General features: G+C 35.2%; 1 protein-coding gene across 8 annotated transcripts in view; it reads right to left on the reverse strand.

Annotated features, from left to right (window-relative positions):
- DZIP3 (DAZ interacting zinc finger protein 3) overlaps positions 1 to 20,854 on the reverse strand; it is a 115,126-nt gene that overhangs the window by 38,259 nt on the left and 56,013 nt on the right. For all 8 annotated transcript variants that reach the window (XM_030801607.1, XM_003261776.3, XM_030801605.1 and 5 more), the window contains 7 exons: positions 17,791 to 17,867; positions 15,534 to 16,151; positions 13,673 to 13,705; positions 12,215 to 12,384; positions 11,368 to 11,412; positions 9,144 to 9,169; positions 6,014 to 6,179 (listed from right to left, as the gene is read on the reverse strand). In XM_030801607.1, the coding sequence (XP_030657467.1) occupies positions 6,014 to 6,179; positions 9,144 to 9,169; positions 11,368 to 11,412; positions 12,215 to 12,384; positions 13,673 to 13,705; positions 15,534 to 16,151; positions 17,791 to 17,867 (1,135 nt within the window). The remainder of the gene's footprint in view (positions 1 to 6,013; positions 6,180 to 9,143; positions 9,170 to 11,367; positions 11,413 to 12,214; positions 12,385 to 13,672; positions 13,706 to 15,533; positions 16,152 to 17,790; positions 17,868 to 20,854) is intronic.

Genomic DNA, 20,854 nt, shown 5'->3' on the forward strand with positions numbered 1-20,854 from the left:
ATCAGATAGTTGTAGTTATGTGGCATTATTTCTGAGGGCTCTGTTGTGTTCCATTGGTCTATATCTCTGTTTTGGTACCAGTACTATGCTGTTTTGGTTACTGTAGCCTTGTAGTATAGTTTGAAGTCAGGTAGCATGATGCCTCCAGCTTTGTTCTTTTGGCTTAGGATTGACTTGGCAATGCAGGCTCTTTCTTGGTTCCGTATGTACTTTGAAGTAGTTTTTTCCAATTCTGTGAAAAAAGTCATTGGTAGCTTGATGGGGATGGAATTGAATCTATAAATTACCTTGGGCAGTATGGCCATTTTCACAATATTGATTCTTCCTACCCATGAGCATGGAATGTTCTTCCATTTGTTTGTATCCTCTTTTATTTTGTTGAGCAGTGGTTTGTAGTTCTCCTTGAAGAGGTCCTTCACATCCCTTGTAAGTTGGATTCCTAGGTACTTTATTTTCTTTGAAGCAATTGTGAATGGGAGTTCACTCATGATTTGGCTCTCTGTCCATTTTTGGTGTATAAGAATGCTTGTGATTTTTGCATATTGATTTTGTATCCTGAGACTTTGCTGAAGTTGCTTATGAGATTAAGGAGATTTTGGGCTGAGATGATGGGGTTTTCTAGACATAAAATCATGTCATCTGCAAACAGGGACAATTTGACTTCCTCGTTTCCTAATTGAATACCCTTTATTTCCTTCTCCTGCCTGATTGCTCTGGCCAGAACTTCCAGCACTATGTTGAATAGGAGTGGTGAGAGAGGGCATCCCTGTCTTGTGCCAGTTCTCAAAGGGAATGCTTCCAGTTTTTGCCCATTCAGTATGATATTGGCTGTGGGTTTGTCATAGATAGCTCTTATTATTTTGAGATACGTCCCATCAATACCTAATTGATTGAGAGTTTTTAGCATGAAGGTTGTTGAATTTTGTCAAAGGCCTTTTCTGCATCTATCGAGATAATCATGTGGTTTTTGTCTTTGGTTCTGTTTATATGCTGGATTATGTTTATTGATTTGCGTATGTTGAACCAGCCTTGCATCCCAGTGAGGAAGCCCACTTGATCATGGTGGATAAGCTTTTTGATGTGCTGCTGGATTCGGTTGGCCAGTATTTTATTGAGGATTTTTGCATCGATGTTCATCAGGGATATTGGTCTAAAATTGTCTTTTTTTGTTATGTTTCTGACAGGCTTTGGTATCAGGATGATGCTGGCCTCATAAAATGAGTTAGGGAGGATTCCCTCTGTTTCTATTGATTGGAATAGTTTCAGAAGGAATGGTATCAGCTCCTCCTTGTACCTCTGGTAGAATTCGGCTGTGAATTCATCAGGTCCTGGACTTTTTTTGGTTGGTAAGCTATTAATTATTGCCTCAATTTCAGAGCCTGTTATTGGTCTATTCAGAGATTCAACTTCTTCCTGGTTTAGTCTTGGGAGGGTGTATGTGTCGAGGAATTTATCCATTTCTTCTAGATTTTCTAGTTTATTTGCGTAGAGGTGTTTATAGTATTCTCTGATGGTAGTTTGTATTTCTGTGGGATGGGTGGTGATATCCTGTTTATCATTTTTTATTGCGTCTATTTGATTGTTCTCTCTTTTCTTCTTTATTAGTCTTGCTAGCAGTCTATCAATTTTGTTGATCTTTTCAAAAAACCAGCTCCTGGATTCATTGAGTTTTTGAAGGGTTTTTTGTGTCTCTATCCCCTTCATTTCTGCTCTTATCTTAGTTATTTCTTGCCTCCTGTTAGCTTTTCAATGTGTTTGCTCTTGCTTCTCTAGTTCTTTTAATTGTGATGTTAGGGTGTCAATTTTAGATCTTTCCTGCTTTCTCTTGTGGGCATTTAGTGCTATAAATTTCCCTCTACACACTGCTTTAAAAGTGTCCCAGAGATTCTGGTATGTTGTGTCTTTGTTCTTGTTGATTTCAAAGAACATCTTTATTTCTGCCTTCATTTCATTATGTACCCAGTAGTCATTCAGGAGCAGGTTGTTCAGTTTCCATGTAGTTGAGCGGTTTTGAGTGAGTTTCTTAATCTAACTGAGTTCTAGTTTGATTGCACTGTGGTCTGAGAGACAGTTTGTTATAATTTCTGTTCTTTTACATTTGCTGAGGAGTGCTTTACTTCCAACTATGTGGTCAATTTTGGAATAGGTGTGGTGTGGTGCTAAGAAGAATGTATATTCTGTTGATTTGGGGTGGAGAGTTCTGTAGATGTCTATTAGGTCCACTTGGTGCACAGCTGAGTTCAATTCCTGGATATCCTTGTTAACTTTCTGTCTCACTGATCTGTTTAATGTTGACAGTGGAGTGTTAAAATCTCCCATTATTATTGTGTGGGAGTCTAAGTCTCTTTGTAGGTCACTCAGGACTTGCTTTATGAATCTGGGTGCTCTTGTATTGGGTGCATATATATTTAGGATAGTTAGCTCTTCTTGTTGAGTTGATCCCTTTACCATTATGTAATGGCCTTCTTTGTCTCTTTTGATCTTTGTTGGTTTAAAGTCTGTTTTATCAGAGACTAGGATTGCAACCCCTGCCTTTTTTTGTTTTCCATTTGCTTGGTAGATCTTCCTCCATCCCTTTATTTTGAGCCTATGTGTGTCTCTGCACGTGAGATGGGTTTCCTGAATACAGCACACTGATGGGTCTTGACTCTTTATCCAATTTGCCAGTCTGTGTCTTTTAATTGGAGCATTTAGCCCATTTACATTTAAGGTTAATATTGTTATGTGTGAATTTGATCCTGTGATTATGATGTTAGCTGGTTATTTTGCTCGTTAGCTGATGCAGTTTCTTCCTAGCCTCGATGGTCTTTACAATTTGGCATGATTTTGCAGTGGCTGGTAGCAGTTGTTCCTTTCTATGTTTAGTGCTTCTTTCAGGAGCACTTTTAGGGCAGGCCTGGTGGTGACCAAATCTCTCAGCATTTGCTTGTCTGTAAAGGATTTTATTTCTCCTTCACTTATGAAACTTAGTTTGGCTGGATATGAAATTCTGGGTTGAAAACTCTTTTAAGAATGTTGAATATTGGCCCCCACTCTCTTCTGGCTTGTAGAGTTTCTGCCAAGAGATCAGCTGTTAGTCTGATGGGCTTCCCTTTGTGTACCGACCTTTCTTTCTGGCTGCCCTTAACATTTTTTCCTTCATTTCAACTTTGGTGACTCTGACAATTATGTGACTTGGAGTTGCTTTTCTCGAGGAGTATCTTTGTGGCGTTCTCTGTATTTCCTAAATTTGAATGTTGGCCTGCCTTGCTAGATTGGGGAAGTTCTCCTGGATAATAACCTGCAGAGTGTTTTCCAGCTGGGTTCCATTCTCCCCGTCACTTTCAGGTACACCAATCAGATGTAGATTTGGTCTTTTCACATAGTCCCATATTTTTTGGAGGTTTGTTCGTTTCTTTTTATTCTTTTTTCTCTAAACTTCTCGCTTCATTTCATTCATTTGCTCTTCCATCAGTGATACCCTTTCTTCCAGTTGATCAAATTGGCTACTGAGGCTTGTGCATTCGTCACATAGTTCTTGTGCCATGGTTTTCAGCTCTATCAGGTCCTTTAAGGACTTATCTGCATTGGTTATTCTAGTTAGCCATTTGTCTAATGTTTTTTCAAGGTTTTTAACTTCTTTGCCATGAGTTCGAACTTCCTCCTCTAGTTCAGAGTAGTTTGATCATCTGAAGCCTTCTCTCAACTCATCAAAGTCATTCTCCATCCAGGTTTGTTCCATTGCTGGTGAGGAGCTGTGTTCCTTTGGAGGAGGAGAGGTGCTCTGATTTTTAGAATTTTCAGTTTTTCTGCTCTGTTTTTTCCCCATCTTTGTGGTTTTATCCACCTTTGGTCTTTGATGATGGTGATGTACATATGGGGCTTTGGTGTGGATGTGCTTTCTGTTAGTTTTCCTTCTAACGGTCAGGACCCTCAGCTGCAGGTCTATTGGAGTATGCTGGAGTCCACTCCAGACCCTGTTTGCCTGGGTATCAGCAGCGGAGGCTGCAGAACAGTGGATACTGGTAAACAGCAAATGTTGCTGCCTGATCGTTCCTCTGGAAGTTTTGCCTCAGAGGGGTACCCGGCCGTGTGAGGTGTCAGTCTGCCCCTACTGGGGGGTGCCTCCCAGTTAGGCTACTCGGGGGTCAGGGACCCACTTGAGGAGGCAGTCTGTCCCTTCTCAGATCTCAAGCTACGTGCTGGGAGAACCACTACTCTCTTCAAAGCTGTCAGACAGGGACATTTAAGTCTGCAGAGGTTTCAGCTGCCTTTTGTTTGGCTATGCCCTGCCCCCAGAGGTGGAGTCTACAGAGGCAGGGAGGCCTCCTTGAGCTGCGGTGGGCTCCACCCAGTTCGAGCTTCCCAGCCGCTTTGTTTACCTACTCAAGCCTTGGCAATGGCGAACGCCCCTCCCCCAGCCTCGCTGCCACCTTGCAGTTTGATCTCAGACTGCTGTGCTAGCAATGAGCAAGGCTCTGCGGGTGTGGGACCCTCCAAGCCAGGCACAGGATAAAATCTGCTGGTGTGCCGTTTGCTAAGACCGTCAGAAAAGTGCAGTATCAGGGTGGGAGTGACCTGATTTTCCAGGTGCCGTCTGTCACCCCTTTCCTTGGCTAGGAAAGGGAATTCCCTGACCCCTTGTGCTTCCCGGGTGAGGTGATGCCTCGCCCTGCTTCAGCTAACACTCGGTGCGCTGCACCCACTGTCCAACAATCCCCAGTGAGATGAACCTGGTACCTCAGTTGAAAACGCAGAAATCATTCATCTTCTGCGTCACTCACGCTGGGAGCTGTAGACTGGAGCTGTTCCTATTTGGCCATCTTGGCTCCACCCCCTGCTTACCATTTCTTTAGCATTTTCTTTGTAAGGGTAATACTTTCATTGTTGTAGGAACCAAATGACATAGGCAGTCATTACTTCCATTTTAGAGATGATAAAATATTGAGTAACTTGCCCCAAATCACATAGACAGTAAGTGGAGGAGCCTGCATTCTACAGTCTTAATTAATTGCCCAAGCACTTAATTACACTGTATCATCTGAGTTTAATGTTCAACTTATCCACTAGATTGTAAACATTATCCATAGACTGTAGAGGCTTTGTCTTAGCATAGCTCTTGACACAATATGCAGGTGATAAATGGGTTTTGAATAAATGAATAAACTATTTTTAAAGGTATGTAACATTTTAATTCTATCTTTGAGTTCCCATAGTCTCATGGCTATAGAATGAAAACCAGAGATCCCATATTTAAACTGTAGTGTGACATCCAAAGCTAAGAATATGTCATTTCCGTTAAAATGTACACATTCTAATTAGGAGAAAAAAGGTATGACAATTATATGAATGTTGTACTATCAGCCACGGAATCATTTGCACTAACTGTACCCTTAGACAATGAATATTCCTACATATTACATACCACTATATTTAAACAGCAGAGCAGGTTATCATTGAATTCTCATTATAGGTAAAAAAATTGCTTTTTAAAAAATTATTTCATTTGCTGTTGAGCACTTAAATCATGTTCACATATAGGTACATCATTCCAAGCAGTGACTACTACCAGGAATGGAGCCAGAAAAAAAAAATGATTATACATCAATATTTTCTGTAGACATTTTATGGTAACAATCATATTTAATTTTTAAAAATGAAAGCAGCTTTATATTACAAAACTATTTTTCTCATGACATGTAATCTAGTAGGATTATGCTAGTCTTTTTTTTTCCTTTGTGGTATTCGAAAAACCTTTGCAAGAAATGCATTTGTAATCAACTTTGCCCTATAATTAAAGCCAGGAAATGGTTTGAGGGCTAAAGTGAAGTTTCCAGCTCCTAGGCATTCTTTGTTTTCTTATTCTATTTTCCTTCATATATCCCTCCTTACCTTTTACACTTTTCTCTTTCTCCTCACAAACAGTATAAACCACTGGGCTTTTCAAAGGGTCATGCTGTTTAAAGAGTCACAGGAAAAACTAGATAACAAATGAATCTAAGAGAAGGCAGGCACCCTCTCTAATCATGCTTACCTGCTCTATCATGTCCAGAATATGCAATTCATCCAGGCTATAGAACTTGTCTTCCATTGCAGAATCCTCTTGAACATCACTTGCATCGTCTTTTATAAGTCTACTGACTGAGTGTGGATTTGCTTGTCCTTTCCTCAACTGCTCTTCCTTTTCTACCATATATGGGCTGTAGCGGTGACATAATCAATGTGAGCTTTTACAATTGTATAGTGATTTTCATCTAAGCTATTGCTTCCAAAGTTAGTATTGTACTGGTTTCATAAGATGCTCAGCATTAGAAGGGTTCATGATCAAAGGAAGTTTGGATAGTGCTCATACTGAGTCTTTCTTTTGAAGATTCATAATGATATTAGCATATTTAAAGTAGCACTCAATCAAGGTACCTATTTAATTCTATTCATGCCACTGTTTTCAAGAATTATGACACTACAGAGTTCACTTTACAAATTATAACTAGTAACATCAGTTGCTTTGGAAAACAGTACTTTCAGAAATACTGGCAAGCATTTCCACATCTGCTATATTATTTTACCATCATAACATTCTTTGTTCCCCTTTAATTTTCTTGACAAGTAGGTTGGTTTAAGCAACTTCAGTGATTAGGTCCAATGTACGTTTAAATAGAGAGTTGAAAACAGCAACATAAAATAGACTGTAAAATGGAGGTTTCTTTTGTAACAGAACTTTTTTTTAAAAAGAACTACAGTAACAACATGGATTTCAGTAACTACACTAGTAACAGAGACCACTTTTTAAAAATGAAAATACTATATATATATATACACACACACACACACAATGGCAATTAACCAATTTCTACACTTTTTTTCTAAAATTTAATTGCATGCTACTGTCCTTTCACTTGGCCTACTACTTAGTAGCTCTAAATTTCCTTCCTAATCTCCTTGAATGGCAACAAGAATAGGAGTATTTTTACTTAGAGTGTGATATGACTCTATTTAACTGGCGAATAGAAACTCTAGGATACATTATTACTTTTTTAGAACACCTTGAGATCTAGAAAAAAATGAAATTAATGCTTGTGGAATAATTCATAAAACACTATATAAGCAGTAATTAGGTATTACTGAGGTATTCTAGAGTGATCCAAACATTCTGAAAAGTTTGATGAAATCAATTGCTTGTGTAGACCACTGATTCTCAAACTCAATTACTTTTCTACACTACCTGAAGAGCTTTTAAAAATTAAATGTTTCTAGGCACCCCTACAACTGTAAATATATAGATGAATTTGTATTTTTGAAAAGTTCACCAAGATTATTCCTAAATTTTTTAAACTACACTCAGGCATTGCTTAACAACAAGGATACTTTCTGAGAAATGTGTCATTAAGCTCTTTTATCATAACATATCATAGCATGTTATTACACAAAACTAGATGGTACAGCCTACTACACATATTGCTCCTAGGCTACAAACCTGTTATAGCATATTACTGTACTGAATACGATAGGCAGTTGTAACACGTAAGTATGTCTGTATTTAAACGTATCTAAACACAGAAAAATTACAGTAAAAATACAATATAAAACATAAAATATTGTACACCTGTACAGGGCATTTACCATGAATGCAGCTTGTAGGACTGGACGGTGCTCTGGGTGAGTCAGTGAATGAGAGGTGGGTACTGTATACTACTGTAGACTTTATAATAAACACCACAAATTCAGGCTGCACTAAATTTATAAAAAGTAAAGTAATAGCACTACAATGTTATGACAGCTACACCACTACTAGGCAATAGGAATTTTTCAGCTTCATTGTAATTTTATGGGACCACCATCATACCTGAGGTCTGTCCTTGATCAAAATGTTGTTATGCAGTACAAGACTATACAGTAACAGCATTGAGATAATATAGGAAAATGTTCATATTTCTAAGATGTAAACTTAAGAATGAAGGGGTGAAATTACAAGGATGTTTGGGATTGAAAACACTTCAATAAAGAACAAAATGTCAAAGGAAGTATGAAACAAATGTGAAAAACATAGATAATTGCTGAATCAGAGTTATAGGTATATATGTTATTGTATATATACTATTCTCTTTACTTTTGTGTATATTTGAAAATTCTCATTTAAAGACAAAGCTTCCGGATGATCTGATCATCATCCAGATTTGGATCCACTGTGTAAGCAAAATGAGCAAAGTGATTGATGACATTGTTTCATTTTTATTAAGCTATATTTATGACATTTAGACACAGCCTAAAAACAAAACAAAACAAAACTATTGCTCCAGTGGTTCAACTTGTTGCCAAAGAAAGTGAAAACACAACTTAAATGATGAACTATTTTATATACCAAGTGGATCACATCAATTGAAAATATCAACTACAAGTGAGAGCTTTAAAGTTAGCAAAATATGTTCTTGCTGCTATTTTAAAGATATCTTACTTTATGTCCTCGGAATTGTCCAAAGTTACTACTATTCAATTAACAAACTTTTTGGTAAGAATAATGATCTCTTCATTGGACTGTCTGCACCCCTTCCTTCATCTACTACACTGTTATTAATCATGCACAATGCATGCAAAATACAGTGATTATTTTGCCATTAAAATGTTTCCATTAAAGGTTCAAAATTCACTGTGAATAACTGGATTAAAAATGCAGGTTAAGTCCTAAAAACAACAAAGCCAAACTTTTTGGTAAAAGGGGTCACTGGCACATAACAAAACTAGATAGTGTAGCCTACTACACACCTAGGCTATATGGCATAACCTATTGCTCCTAGGCTACAAACCTAGGAGTGATGCATCCTTTAAAATCAGGTCTTAGTTGAGGTTTGGTCTAGACTACAATGTCTAGACTAAAATACAGTCTAACTACAATGTAGACTATATTTTAAAATAACTTAAGTAGCCTTACAGAAAAATGGTAAGAGGTTCTATTCTTCCAAAGCAAATGATAATTAAATGTTAAATGATCATTTAACTTTTTGTTACTTTCTATAAAAAAGCAGCAACTTATTAATTATTAAGACAAGGAACTATCCTTCTTCTCTTAGTGAGAAAACTTCCCAAAGGAAGGAAGCCTGTGTCATATTAGGAAAGTATGCCTTAAAAATACTGAGAAAAACTTAAAAATTAAATAAACTAATACTTACACTTGGTCTTCTTTTGAGTCTTTATTCTGAAAAATAACATAAGAATTAGTAATCTATATCAACTATATCAAAACAACATACTAGTAATATAATTACATTTAGGTCAGTGTTTCTCCAAAAATTTTTGATCATAACTAAAGAAATATATATCATGATGTCATATGCACTGATGCATATACTTTTATACCTAAGTATAAAACTGAAATATAAGTTCCATGAAATAAAACTTACTCATATTGTATGTGATGAATTCTAGTATTTTTTTATTCGTATTTATTTCCTTTTTTTAAAATGGCAGTTGTGATCTACTAAATTGGTCTTATAATCTGCTACCGAGTCTTGAAACATGACTTGAAAATCACTGATTCAGATGATAGAGGTGAGTATTGGGGCTGTGTCTGTACCTATTAATATACCTTTAGACACAATGTATATAATTCCAATTTATTCCTACACTACAAGCGTTCTTGAAAACCTATATATAAGAAGAAATCAGACTGATTACATTAAGAATCTCACAGAAAAAGAAGTGTTAAGAAGATCACAATTTGAAAAAAATCTTAAAAGCCCTAAATTTTATGTTAATTAAAATAAAACTATAAAGGCAACATACCAAATAAAGGTAGTATCAATGGCATTTAACACATATTAAACTAAGAGTATTACAGTATTAATTTCTACCATCTCTTGCATACAAGAAACTTCAGGGTCACAAGAAACTTCAGGGTCTCCTTCTCTACAGATACAATGCTGTATCTACAAATTTGTTTAGCTTTCTTGTCTGTATACTAAGATTTTTGTGTTTGTGTCTGTCCTTATGCTTAATATCCAGTACCAATTTGATTCTATGATTTAGAATTCTTGACTCCTGCCTTTGCTCTAGTGTACTTGAATACCTGAGTTGAAAAGACTTTTGATTGTTCACAATAAACACATCTAGCATAATGGATTATTTCTCAAATTCCCTTTTGGCTCTTCCCATGACAACTTTATGCCAATGAATATATCAGCCATACGAGGCTTTTTTATATCCAAAAATTTGAGAGCTTGAGCATTACCATATTTTAATTTTATGGCAGTAAAGGCAAGACACGCTATATGCCCTTGCAACTTAGTTTGGTGGTTTGACAGCTGTAAATTTACTTGGCCAGTTTTATGTAGTATTAGACCCATGACTTACCAATACTTTGGCAAAAATTTAAAATATCATCAAAACAACAAATTAGTTTGTTTTATCAGATAAGAACTGTCTAAAAGTAAGGAAAAATCTCCATACTCATATCTTTAAAAAATAAAATTTAACTTTCATAATAACTTTTAAGTAAAATAAGCTATAATAAATGATTGTTAAATACAATAATGATAATGATATTTTACTTATCAGATTCGAATATGAATTCTTTTTTAAATCTTGACTTCATGTTTTACAAATTCATCTTCATTGTCTTAAGTTTCATTAATGATTACAATTTGTTTACACTTTCAAATGACTAACAACATGGGCTCACCAGATTGTGGTTGGGCAAATATTCTCACTCAATTTATAATATACAGAATACATCAAGATTTTAAATATATTTTTCAGGCTAGAAAACAATTTTTTTCACCACAAAGTTGCATAACATGGTGGTTAGCTATATGCTTGATTAAAAAAAGACATGTGGCTTTCCCTTATAGTTTTCCTAGCAATTAAGAGACTCACTGGTAAAACTGGGCTACATACTGACTTGTTCATTTTGCAACTGACAAAATCAAATACAAATACAAATACAAAAAGTATTTGTACCTTTTTGTGCACATTATTGCATTTTTGGCGTAGTCTCAGACATAAAGAAAAAAATCAAGATTACTTAAAGTTTTGAAAGCTGCTTCTAAACATATGAATAAAGATATGACAAAAAGCTGTTCTTAAAACAATGAGTACACATTTTAAAAATAAGTGGTATGTAGAAATTAATGAAATTTCCATGTGACTAATTCAGTCTATATTTATATATGCAGATGTATAAATTACAATTTAAGGAAGTGAAGTATGAAATTGTATTTCGTACTTCAAAATCATTCAGGGTATAACATATGTAGACTTCTCTATAATCATATATTCAGTAAGCGATTGAATCATTTGTGCTATATGTCTACTTGAACGAATTTAAGTTCTAACAATGAATTCATGTATTTAACTCGTGTTCATAATCAGTATTATAATGCTATTATAGTCTCTTACCTTTTTATTCTTAGTCTTCTTCTTTTTCCTTTGTTTACTCTTAACCTAGTAGGTAAAAAATTATTTATTAAATATGTAATTCAAGTTGCCCAATGGGTTATTTTGCAAAATATATTTCCTCTAACCACTGAGATCTTTTGTTTTCTAATATTATAGATATTTCTTCCTAGATTCTATGGAAACAATTATTTTTGTTTTTTTAATTTTTATTTTAATCCTAGTCTTCTGTCCTTAAATAATCACTGATGAATAAAGGAACAACACATAATGTCAATAAGTAGGTTACTCATAAAAGTTCACAGATGCTCACTTACACACATGGATGTGAGTAACAAAGGAGGAAGACACTTTAAAAGCAACATATTCATGCCTATAAGATGAAAGATCTAAGGATAATTTAGTGACTATATAATAACTGTTACCACTTATTTGTAAAGAAATATGGAGATTCCATTCTGGATGAATTTCATTCTACCTCTGCGTAAATGGTTTTGAAATATCCCACTTTTCTCTTCCTTTCTTTCCTCTCTATTTTAGACTATATTTCTTCTACTTTCTAATACCTTCCCACATCCACTTCAATTGGGATTAAAAAAACAAAAAAAAATTACAATCTAGCATAATGCCTGCCACATAAGTGTTTAAGAAATGGTGGCAAAATAAATGGTTATGGCAGGAAAGATTATGGAAAGAAGTACTGAGGAAAGGACCATTCCAATTGAAGCTCTGTATAAACACTATGAAAATATAAGCTAAAATTATCTGGGATGCTTTAAGTACAGCACATGCAACAAATTAAAGGCCCAGAATAAGTTCTTCTAACTCAAATATTAATGAGAGCTTATACTTCCTGGAGATCTTTAAGAGATTCTGTTGAAGATTCACTGGGTATTGAGGCCCCATCTTTATTAATGTCTGCAAACTGTATCTCAGGGTGTGATTTCACATTTATATTGTACTCCATGAGAGGTGGACTTAGTTCTTCTTCCTCATTCTGTAACTCTTCTATTTCAATACCTAAACATTAAAGACAAAATTCTCAAAATCTAGATGAAAGCAATTTCAGCTTCTTATTAATATTATAATGTTTGCCCAATAAAGCAACATTCACAAAACAGAAATAAAATATATCTCTTTTAAATTACTCGATGAAAATGTGATGTTCATTTATCAATTACCAAATAATATGTGCAAACACCAGCCTGGAACTAATCAGTACGGACCTGAGTGCTATGTTGCCTACTGGAATCTTAGGTATTAGATTAGATATTAGATACTCTAGAACTTAAGTAGACTCTAAATACTAACTTTTTGCATGTCCTGCCCTTGATCCTATTAATAATGCAACTAGTATTATTTTAGCACATATATCTGAAATATAAAGAAAAATAAGATAAAAGATCTATTTTTTTCTGTTTTCTTTCTTTTTCATAAGAGGGGTGTGAGCCCCCTATTATATGACCTTTTCTTTGAGACTTTGCTCCTTGATATTGCCCCAGAGACTCAGTCTCAAAACTTGTGGACTTTGTCTGACTGGTCTCAGAGAGTCCAGCATTTCATCCCAAACAAATCTGTGGCGGTGTTTTTTAAAGTATAATTTTAATTGAATAATATTAATTACACTTAAAAAATAGCACAAAAATGGAAATTAAACAATTACAACTTATCACCTGGCAAAAAAAGTATATAGCTATAAACAACAGACAGACTAAATAAAGTTATACACGCTAAACACCAAACAGAGAAAGCAGGAAGGTATTTTTGCCTGCTGAAGTTTCTGTGAGTAAAACGTTAGAACATCATCCTTGGGAAAACCCTGAAGCACATGCACTAAGCCAAAGGCAGAATAAAGCTCATTCTCGATTCAGCAGACCAGTGGTGATTTGATCACATGATTTTCCAAGTTCTTTTTTGAGACTGAATCTTGCTCTGTCGCCCAGGCTGGAATGCAGTAGCGTGATCTTGGCTCACTGCAACCTCTGCCTTCTGCGTTCAAGCAATTCTCCTACCTCAGCCTCCTGAGTAGCTGGGGCTACAGGCACCCACCACCACACCTGGCTAATTTTTGTTATTTTTAGTAGAGACGGGGTTTCACCATGTTGGCCAAGATGGTCTTGATCTCCTGACCTCGTGATCCACCTGCCTCAGCCTCCCAAAGTGCAGGGATTATAGGCGTGAGCCACTGCGCCTGGCCCAAGTTCTTCACAATTATAGTTTATCATTTAGTTTATCTGATCAAATAAAAATTTCATAGGTATCCCTTGTTAAAAAGTCATTTACACATTTTATTTTTAAATATACTTACGCTGACTGCCCGTTATTGACTGTAGAGCAATTCCTATAATACATAAAGAAAAATTTTAGATGTACAATTGCAAATGCAACAAATAAATGTCTGGCTAGGATTAAGAAAAGGCAGAATATTTTTATATTGCACCAATTTATTCTATAAGTAACTGGAAAAATAACCAGCTTTGCTCATCAATCCAGTTTAGACAAGGCGCAATCTTTAGATTATCACATAAAGGTTATAAACCCATGATTAGAGAAAAAAAAGTAAACAAAAATGTATCACAGATAAAGCCTAGAACACAAGCACTTTAAACCAAGCAACAAATACTTATGTTTACAGTCTAAGGCCATGAAATAATAGTTAATTACACAGCAAACCTCCACTGAAAGTTGGGACCTTTTTAGCAATCTGATTTATCTGATCATCACTTGCTCTCCTTGCCCATTAATATTTATTGAGCACCTACAATGTATATCAGGCTGTGTTAAGCTCTAGAGATTGAATGGTGAAGAAAAAAAAGAATCTTCATGCAGATTTAGTGGGATGATGGATGTTAATCAAATTATCAGATATCCGAATAAAAAGCAACTATAATAGCTGAGGAAAGAAATAAAAGATGGTAAGAAAGACTCTAGTAAAGGGACTTGACCAATAAGCTCTTCAGTCTACTTGAGTAAGAACTGCTTAAAATGCTTTGAATTGAATGGGTGCTCAAAACTCTTTCTCAAATACTCTAGTCTCATGAATTATTTAAAATCCTAATAGAATAAATGTATTTTTTAAAACCCTAATTTATAAGTCAAAAATTCTTGCCTGACTTTCTTATATATCAAACTCAGTGTCCTCTTCTTTCATTCTTAGATTATGCAAGAAAACAAAGGTATTCCAGAACCTTTAGTAAATACCAGGACTGAAATTGGGCACAGCAATTATCTCTGAAGAAAATCTGGACCAGTTCACTAGAAACTTGTACAGTTGTATATTTATATAGCATCAGTGTGGTCATCAGTTGTTCATTAGGCTGTAAATAACTTCGGACCAGGAAGTCATCCTGAATAGCACAGCAGGGTTTCAGAGATGTTGTCATGCCTTGAACTCTGCTTTCCAAAAGAATAGCTGAGAAGGTATCCTGAGATATGGGAAAGGAGGTCTGAAGTCTTTTCCATATCAACAGACAAGTTGGGGAATGGCCAATACAAACACTTGCATGAATGTTACCTCATTTTTAAAATTATCTACAGCCAATGAATAGCTGCTAAAATTGTAAACTAAACAAGGTTCTGCTACAAAGTAGAAGAAACATACATCCACAGTGTCTGAACGAACATCTCTGAAACCACACAGTACCTACATGTCATGGTTTTAAACTTTATTAATTTTGGAGAATAAAACTCCACTTAAAGAGATAAAACTCTCCTCAAGTCTTCAACGATTTCTTTCTGAAAAATGCGAACTCCTCAATGTAACAAAAAAATCCTCTTGAATGTACTCTATGAACTCTCCCCTACTTTAATCTCAATAAAGCCAACATTTTTTAGTTGCCTGCAGTATATTTTTATGTTTCTATACCTTTATTTTGTTTCCCTCTGAACATCCTTCTCAGTCTGCTTCACCTGGCTAACTTCTGCACACCATTAATAGTTCTTTTAACTATCATACTCTCCAGAAAGCTTTTTTGGACTCCTTTAGCCTAGGATTTCCCATGGTATTCTGGAAACATCTCTAGCACTATAGTTTCTATTACCTTCCTGATGAGTCCATTTTCCCAAAACTGTGAGCTCACTGAATCTCTTGCCCTTTGCACTGTGCCTAGCACAGAGCAGACATTCAATCAGTGGAAGTTTATTGGCTGAAGTAAATAATTATTTAGTACCTTGTTGATAGCAGGATAACATCCTCTGTATGATTTCTGGTACTGGTATGCCTAGGTAGACGGATAGCTGATGGTAATCAAGGGAGATATTCTCAATGGGATTCTCCTTCACTTTGTCAATATCCTCTTGCATCATCCCAAGGCGCAGAAGAATATCTGAAACTTTTTTCCAAATTGAATTGAACTGTGACTCAGTGAGACCATTCATCAAAATCTCACTAAGGAGGATATCCCTGTATTTGCACAGTCTCAGGATGTCTGCAGATTTAGAGATGTCAGAAGATGGCGGTTCCATATTCCATCCTTTTTTGGGTGCAGGGAATACATTCAAATGTTTTATAAGAGCTAATAGGAGGCATAAGTCAAACTGTTTGGATTGCGGTAACTCCTTGTTTGGAGGATAAAGCAGATGCCATGATCCACCCAAAGGATGATTGGTCCAAAGATGGTTGTAGTAGGATTCCAGCACATTCTTGTGTATAAGAAGCTCTTTTTTCAAAAGAGGGGGTGGCATAGCCTCATCAAATATTTGTCGAACAATGTCAGTACCAGAAATAATAATTATATGAAGCAGATGATAGAAATAATTATAATCAAGCTTGAAGATAGGCATTTCATCTGAAAATAAATTTTGGGAAGTCAAGACATTCCACACTAATGCTCTTTTTCTATTTGGCCTCTCACATTATATCCTAAGCTCCTGTAGGATAAAAACTATTCCAAAAGAATGAAGGATAGTACAGTGCTTTGCCACAGCCAGTGCTCAATTAGCATGCTGCTTTCTCTCTGTCAAAAAATCTAAGCAAAAACAACATGTTCCCAAGCAAGAGTAATAACAAAGACTAATTACCACAGAAGTCTTTCAATCATCCAAGGTTTTGTTCAAGTAAATGATCTTTGGCAACAAAATGGCATCAAAGTATTAGGTCTTTAAAAATTCTGAAATTTGCCAAGAATGCTAATTGTCAATGTTTAACTATACTTTACTTAAACAATTATACTTTATCCTAATCAGCACTGCCCAAAAGAACATCATGTGATAAAATGTTTTATATTTGCACTAATACTCATTGAGCACGGGAAATGCAGCTTGGGTGACTAAGGAACTGAATTTTAAATTTAATTTTAATTAATTTAAATTTAAGTAGCCACATACAGCTAGGGACTACTATACTAGATAGCACAGATCTGTATCAAGAAATGCCAAAAGATCTAGCTCCTTCCTACTCAAAGGGTAGCCCAGAGACCAGCAGCATCAAGCATCCACCTGAAAGCCCGTTAGAAAAGCAGTCTCAGGCCCCACTCCAGACCTACTGAATTGAAATCTGCCTTTTAACAAAGTTGCCAGATACAGCAAATATATGTATAATGTTTGAGAAACTCTGATCTAATAAACCTCATCTTCTCACCCCCTCAAAAAAAGATAAGTAGGTATTTCATCAATAACATGGAATAAGGCATGAAAGTGAACTATTTGGTATTTTCCTGTCTTAATAGTGCTTTCAAAGGAGAAAAGTCAGCTGAGGTGAATTACAAAGTACTAATAATTTGGTATATGATGGCATTTGGTGTTATATGGATATCAAAATATGTGTTTGTCACAAAATGCAGCTTTATTATTTTATCCTTCAAGATTCTATGTTTCAAGAGATTTATTAAATTAACGTTTTTGCTTGAAATACTTGCTATACACTGTGGAGGCAAGTTAAAAAGCTAATGACACAGGGAGCTTTCTTTGGGTTACCAAATAAAAAGTTGGCTGGACTGCCACCAAACTATTCTTCCATGGGCCCAGGGTCCCTTAATTAAGGTATCCAGGTTCTGGGCAGGACATTTCTTAGCACACTCCTAAACAGCTAGCAGCTTAGTTTAGATTACTTGGCCTCAAACTCAAAATGTTCATTCCTTTCATGTAAGGGTACTCTAATGCTTGCTCTATTAAGAAGGAATGCAGCAAGGGAAGGAACAGTTGGTAGCAAACCTCTGCTGGAACACCATCCCAAGGTATAGTCACAGCTACGCACCAGACCTAGCATGCCTCTCTATAGGATGCCAAGGTAATGTGAGATCCACACATCTGCTGATCTTCCTGTCTGTGATTTCCAGCCTACACCGAGTGCTGCTTGCTGGTATAAACCCAAGCTCAGTGAATGACAAACACAGTAAAGGCGTGGTTGTTAATGGCATGAAAGTTGACAGAGAAGTCAAACATTTTAACATATTTTTCAACAGAAGGCATATAAAAATAAAATAATACCTTTTGTATTAAATTTTAAACTGATCTTCGGTCTTATATCAGTATCAGTTATTTTCAGAGATATCAACTTTTTATAACTGCAAATGGAAAAAAATTAAGTTATAGTGGAAATAAAATAATGCCAAAGTCAGTCAAGATTTCTAGTATGAGCACGGCTAAGTGAGTATTTTCATCTTCTCCTAGAAATAATTCAAGAAGGAGAAAAAATAATGAACAAATAGAGCTCACCAACAATGAAAACCCTACACTGTCACTTTCATTAGAATTATCAAGTAAGCAGTATTGCCAGATTTCATACTAAAACTATCACATTACAAACTTCCTTGCAAAAAGGCTGTGTGGTAGCAGAAAAAAAAGGAAACAAAGCTTTGCATTGTAAGACAAAAAAAGCAAGCAAGCAAACAAAAAAATAGCAAACCTGGAAGTCCTCCCTGGCCCTCTCTTCACCATATATTTTTGGCAATAACTATTCCAAGAAAACCCAACTTATTTAACACCTACTGATTAAAAACAATAAAGATGCTAGTAGAACATCAATACAAATAATCAGAAAAATAAAAAACAAAGTAGCAAAATGTATTAACTAGACTAAGCACTAGGTAAATGCTGCCATTAAACAGATGGCTTGGTTTTGAAATGAACCACGGAAAACCAAACAAAAAAATATTGGAAAACAACGCTACAATGTAAGCTTAATGAGGAAAGGGATTTTGGTGGTGGTTGTTATTGTTAACTGATTTTATCTCCAGTACCACTATAACACTGTTAGGTGCACATAACATTGAAAAAATGTAAAACTCTGACAATATGAAGTTATTGGGGAAGATACTGAGTAAAAGGTATCTCCCATACTGTTGGTGGGGAGAGTACATTTGTAAAACCACTCTGGAAAACAATTTGGCATAAGCTAGTAAAGTTATAGATATACACAGGTGGCCTAGCAATTCTACTTTTAGGTATATATTCTGGAAAATGTTCTGCTCATATTGACCTAGCGACATGTACAAGAATATTCACTGCAAAACTATTGTTATAGCCAGGACCTAGAAATAAACATCTGTTAATGGTAGAATGATTAAATTAGTGAAGCAATAATATAAAATTAGAGCAATAAAAATGAAAACACTACAACTATAATAGTAAGAATGGAATAACACTAAACATGATTTTAAAATGCATAAAACAAATGTTTCCATATATAATGTTCGAAACAGAAAAAATTAAACTACACTTATAAGTAACAATATATTATGTAATTTATAAAGTAAGTAGAAGTAAAACATATAAAAACAATAGCACAAAAGAGGGAAGAAATGGAAATCTATTATTGCAAGGTTCTTACAGTTGATACATGCTGTGGTATAATATTATTTTAAAATAAACTTTGACAAGTTAAAAATATGTATTGTAAGTCCTCAAGCAACCACTAAAAAACGGTAAAACTAATAAACCAAACCAGAAAATAAACAATAAAGACAGATAGGGAAAACTGAAAACAACAACAAAACTGAAGACAGTAGATTTCCAACCATATAAATTAGTAAAGAAAATACAAATGGAATAAAAAAAACAATTTAAAGGCAGAGATTGTCATATTGTATATATAAAACAAGAAAGACCTATGCCACCTACAAAGAAATACATAGGTTGAAGTAAATGGATGCAAAAGGATATACTATGCAAACACTTATCAAAAGAAAGCTGGAGTAGCTATATTAATATCAGACAAAAAACACTTAAGGCAAGAATATTATCAGGATTAAAAAGAGATGTTAAGGCCGGGCGTGGTGGCTCATGCCTGTAATCCCAGCACTTTGGGAGGCTGAAGCGGGTGGATCACGAGGTCAGGAGATGGAGACCATCCTAGCCAACGTGGTGAAACCCTGTCTCTACTAAAAACACAACAATTAGCTGGGCGTGGCGGTGTGCACCTGTAGTCTCAGCTACTCAGGAGGCTGAGGCAGGAGAATCGCTTGAACCTGGGAGGCGTAGGTTGCAGTGAGCCGAGATCGCGCCACTGCACTCCGACCTGGGTGACAGGGCGAGACTCCGTCTCAAAAAAAAAAAAAAAAAAAAAAGATGTTAAATAAGAATAAAGGAGTCAAATTGTCAAAAAAAAAAAAAAAAAGGGTAACAATCCTAGATGTGTGTGTAGCATTTAATAAGTTTCTAGATATACAATTAGACAGTAGACAAAAGAAATGAATAGTATACTTCAACATTCCCTGAGTAACTGATAGAAAAAGTAAATAATCAAAAATGACATAGAATGCTGAAATAGAGCTGTAAAGTAATTTCATCTAATATATAGACTATTTCATTCAAGATCAGAAGACAGATTATTTACAAATGCAAGTGGAACATTCACCAAGATATACAGTAATATGATCATAAAATAAATTACTGCAAAGGAATTAAACTAAAAGTGAATACTGAAAAGATAGCTGAAATATTCCCAAATATTTGGCAATTAAACAAATACTCCTAAAGAGCCATGGTTAAAACATAAACACACACACAAAACTAGAAAACATTTAAAATACAATGAAAATAGTAATAATAAATTTCTACACATCAAAACATATGGGACAGCTAAAGCAATGCTTAACGTAAAATCAGTTTATAAAGAACAAAGGTCTCGAATCAGTGATCAAAACTTTCACCTTAAAAAAAATCAAAGCAAATTAAACCTAAAGCAAACAAAAGGAAATTACAAAGAGCAAACATCAATGAAATTTCAAACAAAAATATTATAGAAAAATCAATAAAATTAAAAGTTGATTCTTTGAAAAGATCAACAAAATTGATAAACTTCTATCCAGAATGATCAAAAAAAAAAAAAAAGACACAAATTGCCAACATTAGGAACGAGAAAGGTGACATCACTACAGAGAAAAGGTCTCTTTGGCTGAAGAAACCAGAAAACTGAAATGGAACCATGACTACTAAGAAAATGGGGGAATCCTAGAAGGGAAAGTAATCAGAAAAGAGATCCCCAAATTCTCTCCCATGTCTCTGACTGAACACTGAACCACATGTGTAGAACAGACTAAAAGCAGCTCAA

This window comes from Nomascus leucogenys, chromosome 21, assembly GCF_006542625.1.
Source record: "Nomascus leucogenys isolate Asia chromosome 21, Asia_NLE_v1, whole genome shotgun sequence".
Taxonomy (NCBI): Eukaryota; Metazoa; Chordata; class Mammalia; order Primates; family Hylobatidae; genus Nomascus; species Nomascus leucogenys.